This window comes from Gobius niger (genome assembly GCF_951799975.1).
Source record: "Gobius niger genome assembly, chromosome: 4".
In the NCBI taxonomy this organism is placed as follows: domain Eukaryota; kingdom Metazoa; phylum Chordata; class Actinopteri; order Gobiiformes; family Gobiidae; genus Gobius; species Gobius niger.
In genome coordinates this window covers 5367894-5381552 of record NC_136855.1, presented here as the reverse complement: position 1 = coordinate 5381552, position 13659 = coordinate 5367894, and the positions used below count along the sequence as shown (strand labels likewise).

Sequence of the window (13659 nt, the reverse complement as noted above, 5' to 3'; positions counted from 1 at the left end):
CTTAGCCCCGCCCCCTTCATGTGATGGGAGGAGCTAACCCCACCCCCCCTCTTTCTTTTTTCTCCCAAAACCTTTTCATTCATTGAGCTTTCGCCTGCTCCCAGTGCAGACGCCGCACCGTAAACTGCAGGAGCGCGCTTCTCCGTCCGTCTTCATGGATGGACTGGATTTTACAGATGACTTGTGTGAACGTTTGTGGTGTTTTTGTATGTTTTTTTGGAAGAGATATGCCGTGATGTGAGGCAGGTGGATGAGCTCTGCAGACATGATGCTGTGTCGCTGGGAGCAGAACAACTTCAGCATGAAACTGGTAGGAAGATGCTCTCGGGAAAGATCTAAAGTTCAGTTTTGACTCGGTTTGTGTCTGGAAGTGGAGTCTGTTTGATCAAAGTTGACATTGCGATATCGATTAAAAGTCGATGAATTTCCGCGCTCTGCCGACCAGTGCAAACAACTCAGTTTCAACTCAATGAATCGGATGTTTGGGGAAATAATCACATTGCTATTTTTACGCTTCATTTCATGAAAAACATACAAAAAATGTGGTCATAAACAACTTACTCAGCTGCAGTTTTGACTGAAATTGTTCACATTTTTGGCTCAAAAGTTTCCCGTCCAAAAGTTTGTGTCCAATTTGGTTTTGAATATTGAAATGATGACAAATATTGAGAAATGAAGTACGCACAAGTTTTTGGTTCGATATTAAAGGGATATTTCAGGTTTTTTGACATAGGGCCTAATTTTCTAGTTATCCAGAGTGTTGCTGATTTCTGGAGATATTTTTCTTGTAATTCATGCAGTTCTTATATTTGAAGAGTTTCGTGGCGCCAGGCTAATGCAAGGCTAGCACATTTCTACGATATCAGCTACACTGCATTAAAAACAGTCTGACCCGCTTCACAGTGCACCTGAGGCAAATCACTTATAACACCAGACTAACCATATAAATGTCTGTGTCGATAGAGTTTTACAGTTTTAGAGTTTAGAGTTTAACCATTTTGCATTTAAAATAACTTATATTTGAGCAGCAGGAGTGATCTGCTAGAAAATAGTCCCTCAGAATGCGATCATTCATGTGATGAAAGGTCAGTTATATTCCAAAAATGATTCTATCGACACAAACATTTATATGGTTAGTCTGGTGTTTTTCATGAGCAGCATCAGCTTCGTGGTCGTATAAGCTACGCGGCGGAGTGATCTGCTAGAAAATAGTCCCTCAAAATGCGATCATTCATGTGATGCAAGGTCAGTTATATTCCAAAAAAGGACTCTATCAACACAGACATTTATATGGTTAGTCTGGTGTTATAAGTGATTTGCCTCAGGTGCTCTGTGGAGCGGGACAGACTGTTTTTAATGCAGGCTAGCTGATACCGTAGAAATGTGCTAACCTTGCACTAGCCTAGCGCCACGAAACTCTTCAAATATAAGAACTGCATGAATTACAAAAAAAATATCTCCAGAAATCAGCAACACTGGATAATTAAGAAATGAGGCCCTATGTCAAAAATCCTGAAATATATCTTTAAAATGGCATTAAATCTGACTTGCTGCTGCTGGATATAAAGTTGATGAAATGTTTCCCATTTCCCAGTTCTCCTCCACAAACCATGAAGTGTCTCTTCTCCTTTGAGTCTTGCATTTAAGCTTCTAACCCTGTAGTTTTTCGCTTTACAATCGCATTGGTCGTTTCTTCTTCTCCTGCTGAAGCTCCGAGCTATGCCTACTCTCCTGGATTTGATTGTGTTGTGGATGGAAACACAAAACTGTCACAACATTTTGATTAATCTCAACCTTTAAGTCGAGACACCTGCAGCGGCTAGACTTCAGTGTAAAAACAAAAGATGTTACTTTTTGTGTTTTTGTCGCTTTGAGCTGGAGAGTTCCAGGAAGTAACTCCAACATGGCGCTCTCCCTCCTCTTTCCCTCACTTTTTCATCCACAGATACTGACACCACGTGTAGCACAAAGACTGTGACCGAGATGACTCTGTAATCCAAATATGTTCATTTCGTTTGTGGAAGAAAGCAGCGGCTAAAGACGGGAAATCTAACCACGCCTAACTTCGGAGTGCCTCAGATCCTTGCCCATCTCACACATTTTTTAAGGGCTTTTATGTGCATTGGTATTTCTTTTTTCTTTTTCTTTTGACCTATCACCTGCAGCGTCTCGGCTTAACCTCTTAGTAACCCCAGCCTTAACCGTCGTGAGGCTACAAGATTGGAGTTCCACCACCTCCCAAAGTACACTTTAATCACTGACTGCAAATATTTCAGTACATTCTTTTACTTTCATTGGAGTAACGTTTTTGCCCAGTAGTAAGTACTGCACTTCAGCTCACGTAATGAAATCCAGTACTTTAAAGGAACAGGCCACCATTTTTCCATACTGAGAGATGTTCTTACCTGAGCTTAGACGAGTTGATGCGTACCCTGTCTGGTCTTTGTGTGTGCCCTCAGTCAAGCTAAACGACCAAAGATGTTGTTAGCATTTGGCCTCTCCCAGTGTATTCCTATAGCTCCAAACGAGGGTGAAGTTGGAAGCGACCACGCTCTTCTACGGGCACAAAGACCAGACAGGTACGTATCAACTCATGTAAGCTCAGGTAAGAACATATCACAGTACAGAAAAACTGTACGCCCTCAGTCACGCAAAAAGACCAAAGATGTTGTTAGCATTTGGCCTCTCCCAGTATATTCCTATAGCTCCAAACGTGGTGAGGTTAGAGGCAACCAAGCTCTTCCACAGGCATGTGCAAAGACCAGACAGGTACGCATCAACTCGTCTAAGCTCAGAACATATCTCAGTATGGAAAAACGGTGTCCTGTTCCTTTAAGAAGAAAAAAAATGGATGGATGTGTTTAAATTTCACAGACAATTAAAGCCTCATTTTGAAGCGTTCCTTGGAAATCTAATCACACACAAAATAATTGCAATCCACGCCGCCTTCCTGAGGTCTCCATTCCCTCCTTATCGCCCCATCACTTCCCGTCTCTTCAGAAGCAGATAAGGTCCGAGAGACTAATAAACCCTTATCTCCGTGGGCCGATCCGTGCTTCCTGGTTTTACCATGACCTCAGCGGGGCCAGTCACATGACCCCTGCGCCGTCACGTGACCTTATCTCCCACAGCGCAGACGATCATGAATATTTACAGACGCTTATCGACGCAGCAGAGTCTTTGTTTAGTCGCTGCTGCACGTTCGTGGTTACGTGGCTCATGGCGTCACATTAATCAATAGATATGATCATGACAAAAAATATTCTTATCACTCTGTAGTAGTGACCGTAGTAGTAGTAACAGTGAAAGTAGCAGCAGTTGTAGTAGTGGCAGTAGTATTTATAGAACCTTTGATCGGATACTGTTCTTTGGTTTGTGGTCTGTGGTTGGCTTTAAACCACTTCAGAGCCGGGAGCTTTAGCGTAATACGACTGGACTGGGCTGGAAAAGGGCCTGGGAAGAGACCAGTGTTACTGTGTAATGTCCAAGAGCAAACTCTTCTAATCTTTTAATAACTACTGTGTCAAACAATGTTGATATTGTTGCTGTGATTTTCAGTTTTTACTTGTGACAAAATAGGAAATAATTGATGACATGAACGTCCATCTTGGATCCAAACGCAGAAAACCTTTCCAGAGAAGTCATAAATAATGTCAAATGAATGAATGTTACAGATATATAAATGTAGCGTGTTAATAATGAGTGACGAGTGTGGAGAAGGTCCTTCTGTCGTTATGAGCGACTCCATCCGTCATTTCTCCGTCAGCGCCATCTGCTCCTCCCTCCCCCTGCAGCGGCGCTCTCGACCTATACAACATGTCAGTTATTTCTATATCGACTCTTCATTCAATAAATAACAAGCGATATATATATATTTTATATATATATATATTTTTTTTACACATTTTTCATTCTATTATTGTAACATTTTTGTAATATTACTGTGATTCACATTTTTTATAAAGTTAGTTTTGACTCCAAAGTCAAAAGTTCATTGTCCTTGAGTTTGGTTCATGTTTAAACAGTTAAAACACTCTATGAGCAGCAGGTGGCGCTGTGCAGATGTTACTGTCAATGCCACTGACTTACCACAAGGAAGAAGGTTTGTCCCCGTGGTGTTTTTCTTCATACTTACTTAAACTGATTTGTGCTTTCTCCTTTGAAAGCTTACGTAATTTCTACAGCAAATACTTTTATTGGAGTAATATTTGAACAGTAGTATCTGTACAGTTAAGTTAGGTGTTTTTCTGGTTTGGACGCGATTTACGCCCAGTTCAACATAATCTCGTCACATTTAGGGCCATTTTAGAGCCTTTTAGACCCGGCTTAGACTTGACTTTAGTGCTAGTGGTATTTGGAAAGTCAAATATTCTGTTACAAATTTGAGGAACGTGGTGCGTGGTGCATTTCTTGCCGTCAGTACTCGACTCCAATATTTAGCGTCTGCCTTGATGTCTCACAATCCCCAAGGGAGCCTTGGCGTCACTTTGGAACCCCTGTCTGTGAGTCCTGCTCAGGTTCCTGGTCTAAACTAAATCGTTCAGTCCTGGAGCAGATGGACTGAATCAATAACAGCGACAGACAGAGCTTTAACGAGCTGCTAATGGACACTTCATCTACACTTGAGCGAATGGACCACTTCCTGTAGACCGGATGTAACAAATGACCAGTTCACTTTGGACAAGAATTTAATTCAATTCAATTCATCTTTTTTATTTGATTCATTATTATATATTTCACAAACAGAGTTCAGTAAAGTAATCAAAACCAAAGAAAGGATACATGAGTAGGTGAATAGCTAAATAAATAAATAGTTAACGTGGATATGATGCTCAAAAGGAGTAGGCAGAAGCTTAAGCTTGTTAGCGCCTCCCCCTTTTGTACTTAAGAAATAATAGATACATTCATTTACTATGCATAAAGAAGATATGACATATGGTAATTTTGTCAAGATTTATGAGTAATAAATGCAAGATTTATCACAACAGTCTCATAAGTGCAGTTTAGGCTAGAAGCTGCAGGTGAATAGGGGATACAAAAACATTGATTCTGAACTTTGGAACACATTTTGTGTGTAAAAATCATTCAAAAATCATTTCAGTGACAAAATGCCAGGTTTAAATGTGTGGTTTTATTTTGTGACATATTAGTTACAAATATTTGAACAGAGACATTTTGGATCTTAAAATAAAAAAAAAGGTAAGAAAACATTTAAGTTTTTCCTTCCGTTTTGTCTGAAAACTCGATAAATCAGGCAGGTATTAGATATTGAAAAATCCCTCAGAAAAACTCTTAATGTTGAGTCCAAGCCTGTAAAGTGTGGCGTCTGTAAGAAGTGGGGTTTCCAATACTATATATACTAAAATATTAGTCATCAAGAACCAGAGAATGTAACAAGAGATGGTAGATCTGCAAATTTACAATATTGAGTTCATGTCCAATGCATGTCCAATGCAATGTGTGAAAAATGTATAATTATAGTATAATTTGGGAAAAAATAGGGTAAATTGGGAGAAATTGAAAGAAAAAAAATGGGTCAAATTTTTTGGAATAGATTGGGGGTAAAAATGAGGGGGAAATAGAAAAAAATATTAGTAATTAGTAAGTTGGGAAAACGAGAACAACTCTGAAAAAAATCCATACTGGTATTGTTTAACAGTGCCCTAGTCTTTAGCCACTGCTGTCTCCCACAAAGGAAATGTCCATGTTTGGATTGCAGCGTCATCTCGGTCACAGCCTTTCCTGCTACACATGGATACCAAACAGGTCAGTATTTGTGATGAATAAACGTGGGAAAGACCAAGGAGAGCTGTGCTTGTGACTAAACTTCATAAAATAAGCATCGTAAGGGGAGAATTTGGTCTATTTTTTAATACTCTGACATTAACACAAAGATATTTAGGGATAAAACTGCTTGAAAAATCCATGTTTCCACCTGCAGTGTCTCGCCTTCAATGGTCACAATAAGCAAATCCCAAAGGCTGCAATTATTTAGGTAACGCATCCCACAAACAATAAACTATCCTATTTCCTTGAGCTCTTACTGCGTATAAAAGCTGCTAATCTTGTGGTTGAGGCCTCTGCGAAGTCTGATATTTGGTACAGTCGGGGAAAATCTGTGACGAGACAATGCCACAAATGCAACCTCGAAACCGAAACCCTAATCTGAAGTGTTTTTGGAAGCCGGTGTTGAAAAAGTCTGTTTAAAATAAGCCTGTCACTGGAGACACGTCTATATTTACTCTCCTCCCGCTTTACTGAGGTGTCCCCTGGTCCCAGTGACTTTACAGGAGCGCGCTGGAGGTGTGCATACCCCACTTTGAGGCTCAGATCCTGGATTACAGAAGTCTTTATGTTCCCTCTGTGGATCTGCGGTTGGAGGTCTATTGCTGGGTGACGGAAGTCTTCAGGGATCTACCCTGGTCTGAGTGGACTTTCTACCCCGCTGAGAGGCTCATTTCTTGGATAACTGCCGTCTTCATGTCCCTTGATCAGTCTGGATCTACCCTGGACCCTGTGAGCTCCACAGGGTAGGAAGGTTTGCCCCGCTACGAAGCTTGTCTGCAGGGCGGGGTGGCCAGAAATCCGCGCCACAATTTGGGATTTCGTTGCAGGAGAAACAGGTCTTGAACAGCACGCTCTTATGAACTGTAGGTGGCACTTTGCAGATGTACTGTCAAATGTGACTCGTGCCATATTTTCATGTTTTTAAAGCTTTTAAGGTTAAGGCTTTCGTAAACTGATTTCTATTTTCTATTTTGAAAACTTTTCTTTCCCTCCAGCACTCATTCGACAGAGCAGCTTTCACTTGTATTGGAGGAATGAGTAATGAGATGATCGACTTGAGATGTTTGGTTGGTTTTGTATTTCGTGGTTCACATCCACATCGGCCAAAGACATTGATGTTCAAGCAAAGTGTGTTGCTTTAGGGATCGCAGTGGCCTTAAGGCTGGGAGTGTCATTAGTGAACTGGGACATCTGGTCACCCTAATGTCCTCATCTCTCTCTGGATCTTCCTAACGCCTTAAAGTGAGTGTGGTGGAAGTCTATGCCCAAATCGGAGGCCCTTTACCTGGGCGACTTTTCTTCCGGTGCCTTGTTTTTTTCCTCTGGATCTGCTGCTGCTCCTTCTCTGACGGGACCGTGGTGGATATTTCTGACTCGTATAGCTTGGATAACTTCAGTCTCAAGTTCCTCGAAAGTCTCTGTGGTTGGTCTCTGAGTGTAAGGGGAGCGTGGTGGACGTTCGTATGGAGCCGTACCTCGGTGTGCGGGTGCCTGTGCGGAGCTACAGCCACTTCTCCTGTCAGAACTACAAATCGGTAAGAACCCCAAGTAGCGGCTGGATTCCTAGATATCTGCAAAGATTATTTGGGGATAAAGTTGATGAAGATTAATGTTTGTCGTTATGGGATCATCTGAGCCTCCTTTTGTGGTAACAGTTCTGGTCACCTTGAAGTCGCCTTTTTTACCTTTTTGTTGTGTTGAATGATGAAATCTGAAACATTGTGTGGATTTATCTATTACATACAGTACCTGTTTACCATTGGAAGACCCCGATGTATTGTTTTAAGCGGTATTGCACATTTTATTATTGCGTATTTGACCTTCTAGTGACCCAGTGACCCATGGCGCCTTTATTTTCCATCACGGGGGCTCCAGGATCAATTTCTTTTAGAGTAGAAAACCTCCAGAAAACCTCCAAAACAATTGATTCTGGAGAATTGTAGAGGCCACCGTGATCTAAAGTAAAGGCGCCATGCTAACCGTTCACACCACTGGGTCACAAAAAGGTAAATTATGAACAAATGCTTTTTCGTTTTTTTTTTTTTTTCTGGACAGTTAGCAAGATGGCAACTTGTCAGAATCCTGCTCAGTGTATATTTTCTATAGCTGTGAGCGTCAGGCACCAAACGTCACAAATTATGAACGATCCAGATGTTTTCAGCTGTTATCAATACATTGGCTGCATTTGAAGTTAAAGCCTTGTTAGATTCACCATTTATAACGGCTCAATATTTGTGCTCATTCCAGTTAATCGTTGGGTAAAACGGACCAAATCTCTGCACAAACTTTCTGCAAAATCAAAACTGGATCATATATCTCTGTATTTTGTTTAAACTGTGGGACAGCTGTGGAACTATTTCACTATTTCCAAGGAAATTCCATGGCTTGTAACTAGTGGTGGGCCGTTATCGGCGTTAACGTGCTGCGTTAACGCGAGACTCTTATCAGGCGATAAAAAAAATATCGCCGTTAATCTATTCTCAAAGCTGGGTTGGGAGCTGGGTCTATACTCTGCAAGCTATGATGACTTTCACCGTGATATTTTATGGTCAGCACACATTACACGACTTTTATGCCCAATTTGGGACGCACAGGAGAAACGTGAGTGAATATAGCGTCTCCAAGTGACACACAGAAGCAGCGGCCAATGACAGAGTGAAAAATAGACAGAAAAACACTGCAGCGCCTCCCTCTTTCAAAACAGCGACATAAACAACTCATTTCATGGCCACAGCCCCACACGAAACAGCGCAACTTTATCACCAAAAGTTCACAGCCTTTTCCAGCTACATTTCAACCACGAGCAGAGTTTAACCGCAGCACTTACTGAGTTTGGAGACGAACTTTCCAGCTACTTTTCTCCGAGTCCGTTAGCTTCTCTTACTCCGCTCCCCGCTGTCTCCTCAGCCGCCCGTTTACTTTTCTGATCAAATCCAAAGAAATACGTCCCGCATCTTCGTGTTGTCGACGTTTATCTCCATTTTGACAGAACTATCGCCAGGTTGAAGCTCGTAGTAGCAGTAGCCGCAGCAGCATGAACTGCGTTGTTGTGACAGTGACACTGTTGACCAATCAGGAGACGCGCACATGTTTCCCACGCTCACAAACAGAGGCCTATATTTTCTGATCTGGTAAGATGGCCCACATTACCCGTAAATAAATACTTGGGGACTCCTGCCACAACTGTCCCATGCCAGGGACTTTTTTCTTTAGCAGGTCATAGTTGCAGAAGAGGAGATTTAGTTTGTCACCAGAAAATTGATTGACACAAAGCTACTGACTGTAAACAGTTCATCAGGACCTCTTAGTTCAAAATGAATGTTTAACTGAATAAACAGTTAGTAAACACAAGTGCATCTTCTTGAACATGAATAATTTTCATCACCAATTATCATAGTAGTATGTTCTCAAGCAGTTTGTGATGCATTTTGGAAACAGGAGATGAGCCCCTGGTCTAACGCACCACCTGATTTGAGAAACTCATTCTCAAAGACTTGCTTTTAGTCATTATTTGGGTAGCACACATATTCTGAATGGCTTCGGCAGAATTCAAGCGAGCCATTTTAATTTCAAAATTAATCTAGATTAATCTAGATTAAAAAAATAATCTATGCCCACCTCTACTTATAACATATCTTTGACTCTAGGAACTGTATAGTTTTGATTCTGTAATTAAAATCCACACACCTCAACCTTTCGGTCCTTTATTTATACTTTGTACATTCGTAGGTACTGACAGATTTGAACGAACAAGCAGCTAATGCAAATAGTAACTTGAAACATCAGGCCAGGTGTACGGACAAAGGTGTTTTCAGGAGACTCGGGTCACGCGAAGGCTTTGAGTTTATTTGTGAATGGTTGCTTTATTTCCTCTTGTGGACCTAGTTTTGTGCTACTTTTATCCTGGATCAGTTTGGGTTTGACCGTGGAATGTGCTGCAGAAATAGCCTGTTCTCTGGTGTCAGTGTTTCTAAATGAGACGTTTGGCAGGTGCTAATGCTAACGCTAATAATACCCTCGTACTGTAAAGGCTCCCCCGTGTGAGGAGGTCACAGGCTCGACTCCTGACCTCCCTGTGTCTTTTTGACTCAGGGGGAGATAAGAGCGGCAGAGTGAGTCATCTGTTCCAGAGAGGAGCTGAATCTGTCTGTTATTAAGGCACTACTTTCACAATATGTGTGTGTGGACTTCCCCTGATCCATCTCAGGAGTTTTCACTCAGTGGTCAATGTTGAGATCTGCATCTGCACTTTAGTCGCTCCATAAGACTCCACACTTTCAACAACATTTGGGCTGTTGAGTGCCAACAATTCAGACCATTTTTCATGATATTTGTAGCACCACAGTGTATTCTATGTTATAGCTATGGACACATGCTACGGCTCGTTTGAAAGATGAGAATCTAAGCTCTCCGTAGGTGAAAAGAGTTTAATTCTAAAATCACAGATTTTTTTCTAGATTCGGAGATAACGGGGGTTTTATGCAACACTCTCCTTTCTGATTAACTCCTCTCCTCTCTGGACGGACACTAACGTTTTGGGATGAGGCAAATGCCTAAATATGTTCATTTCAAGTAAATTTTTAACAACATCATTGTTGACATGTTTTGAAACACCGCGTGTTATCGATCTCTTTTTATGGCGTGTTCATTTAAACAGCCTGGTTCTGGATTGAAGACTTTAACAGGATGTTTCTCAGCCGTCCTTGGACTGATTTTAACTTTAAAAACTCAGAGAAACGTTAAAAACTGTTGCTCCAGAGAGCGAGAGAGAAGTGTCTGGTTTACAGCTGTTTGCTACACAACACCACAGCCCCTCGGACTAAAAAAAGAAACACAATAGTAAAAGAAACACAATAATATATTAACCTGGCTAACACCAGACTGCTGTGTGCGCTCTAATCATTTGGAACTGCACAGCAGCCTGGGGACCATGGCCGAAATTTTCGCATGGATTTGGGAACCAATCACAGAACAAGGAGGGACGGCAAGACGATGACGAGCTATTTAATATACGGAAGCTTGTAGTTTATTTACGGATAAAAAAGAAAAAGTTTATTTACGGATCCAACATGACAGCAGCAGACGCGATGGTATTTTTTGATCAAGCTTTAGGCCTTGTTCTAAATAGTTTAGCTCAAAAGTTTACGTCATACGTCGTCTGATACGATGATACGATTGGCTGTGGCTGCGTGCAGGTATGATAGACATTCGTATCGCCCAATAAACGACTATGGACGATCTTAAACCACACCTCTCCTACGAGAAAATGAATTGGTGGTCCCCAGACTAAATATCACTTGTGATTTTAGTCTGGTGTTAGCCAGGCTAATAATATATATAAAATGTCCAGATCTTGACTTTTCACACATTTTTGATGGTCATTTATTTCACTTCTGTTCATCACAGAGCTAGCAAAATCACACATAATGTGTATCCGTTTTTGGCACTCAATGTGTTAAAAAAATAATGGCAATAAAACTATTCTGACTCTTCTGATTCTGATTCTAAACAAGAAAATCCCTCTAAAACTATACATTTAAATCTGATTCGATCTATTGTTTTTAGATTTTGTTATTTAAAATATAACCAAATTTTAGCTATTTTGATGTCGTTGCCTTATTTTTTATATGAAAACATGAAATGACAGAAAAGTTGCAGTACTTTTTTGCCTCATATTAATGTCAGTAGCTTAGCAGTAAGTTTTAGTAGTAGTAATTAAATGTTTCCCTTCTTCACCTGCAGCGTCTCTTCCTGAGGTGATCTGTCAAACCCACGGAAGCCCTCCCTCTGTCATAACTTCTAGCCAATTATAACTGCCCCCTCTCTCCCTCTCTCTCCCCCCTCCCCGAGTGTTGCCCCCGTCCCGTCAGAACGCCCCCTCTGCCATTGCCCCCATTCCACACAATGGGCCTTATTTGAATACCAGGCCAATCACCCCCCAACAAAGCCCTCTCCGGCTGCAGCCCCAGCGCGTCGCGGGACGTTCGGGGGGCTCGTAAATCCCAGCGCCCCGGCTTTTGTCCAGTGTGCGCCAGGCGTTCGTTCGGGGGTCGTAAAATGGTCGCCTTTTGTGGCTTGGAGTGTTGATGGATCCGTAAATTGCACTTTGGGATCTTTTGGGAAGTGCTTTCAGGGGAGCGGACGAGAGGCAAGTGTTTGTTTTGGGAGTTTGAATGGGACGCGGAGACTCGGGAGCGAGTGTGCAGCCGGACTGGGACACCGACTTAACAGGGGCGAAATCAAGTCTAAATATGGACTGGACCGGGGCTGGACTGTGGGATGAAAGTCAGGAGTAAACAAGGGATGAACTCGCTCTAAGTTGAGGTGAAAGTACGGACTAAAACAGCGCTCAAAAAGGTCAAGCTCAAGACCTAAACTGGGACTGTCTTTGTACATATTTGATTATTTTCGGCAACAGAATCAAGATAATCAATAGAGGGAATTTGGATCTTTTTCTGTTAAAAATTCACATTTCACCTTGTTTTGGGGTTCAAAGATCAATAAATCAGGCAGGAATTACATATTGTGAAATCCCTGTGAAAAAAAGCAGTTTAAATGTTCTGGTCCAAGTCTGTAAGAGCTACTAAAGAGGAGATGTTTCAAGTGGAACTGCATTTGGGCAATGTTTGGCTTAACGAAAAGCTGGACGTGACCTGGACTTCACTGACTTATTCACAGACTTTATCGAGACTAAACCAGGACTAAACTGGAGCTCAAAGGATAGTGCATCTGTGTTTCAGTCAAGACATTGTTTTTTCCCCGCTGTGGTCAATGTTGAGATTGTTAGCTATAGTTTTCTCCCCAACATCTTAATGTCAGAGTAAAAATTGACCAAACTCTCCCTTTGCGATCCTTTTTATTATTACTTTTTGGCACAAGCGAGCGGGATGTTCTACCACATGCTTGGTATCCATGTGTAGCATAAAAGGCTGCAACTGCAAATGCAATTTTGGCCTTTCTTTACCTTATTTTTATTTAAAAATGACAGAAAACTTGCAATACATTTTTTCCCCTCATGTTTATGTCAGTAATCTACAGTAAAAGTTTCAAATTAGTCTCTCTAAATATTTTTTCCCCCCTATTCACCTGCAGCGACTTGCCTATAACTTTATGACTCTGCATTCTGTTGTGGTGTCTGTTTTTGGTCATTTAAAAAAATATAACAAAAAAACTATTTTATTTAGGATGGGATTTATGGCTCTTCGGTGGAATCTTTTTGTATCCACTTGAAAGAGCAGGCTATTTTTTATGAATACTATCTTATTATCCAAGATTGTTTTGTTGGGAGACTCCTTTTGAGCGACTATGCAGACTTTAAAAATGTTAAAATAATGTTTTTTCTTTCCCCTCGAACCATGTCCTAATGTGTAGAATGAGCTCAGACCTGTTCATCACACCTGCCTCTAAAATCCTGCACTGTCACTCAGAAAGGTGTTAATTCATTCAGAAGTGCTTTAAAAGTTTAAGGGATATTTCAGGATTTTTGACATAGGGCCTCATTTCCTAGTTATCCAGAGTGTTGCTGATTTCTGGAGATATTTTTTTTGTAATTCATGCAGTTCTTATATTTGAAGAGTTTCGTGGCGCTAGGCTAATGCAAGGCTAGCGCATTTCTATGGTATCAGCTAGCCTGCATTATAAACAGTCCCGCTCCACAGAGCACCTGAGGCAAATCACTTATAACACCAGACTAACCATATAAATGTCTGTATCGATAGAATAATGTTAACCATTTTGCATTTAAAATAACTTATATTTGAGCAGCATCAGCTTCGTGGTTGTATAAGCTACGCAGCGGAGTGATCTGCTAGAAAATAGTCCCTCAAAATGCGATCATTCATGTGATGCAGGTCAGTTATATTCCAAAAATTG

At 41.2% G+C, this 13659-nt stretch overlaps 1 protein-coding gene across 1 annotated transcript in view; it reads left to right on the top strand.

The window, feature by feature from the left end:
- Window positions 1-250: 250 nt before the first annotated feature.
- The window catches only part of nav2a (neuron navigator 2a), a gene marked incomplete at its 5' end in the record, with an annotated part of 117111 nt that continues 103702 nt past the window's right edge, over window positions 251-13659 (top strand). Inside the window, one exon of the mRNA XM_079554884.1 lies at window positions 251-310. Within this exon, the coding sequence (XP_079411010.1) occupies window positions 251-310 (60 nt within the window). The remainder of the gene's footprint in view (window positions 311-13659) is intronic.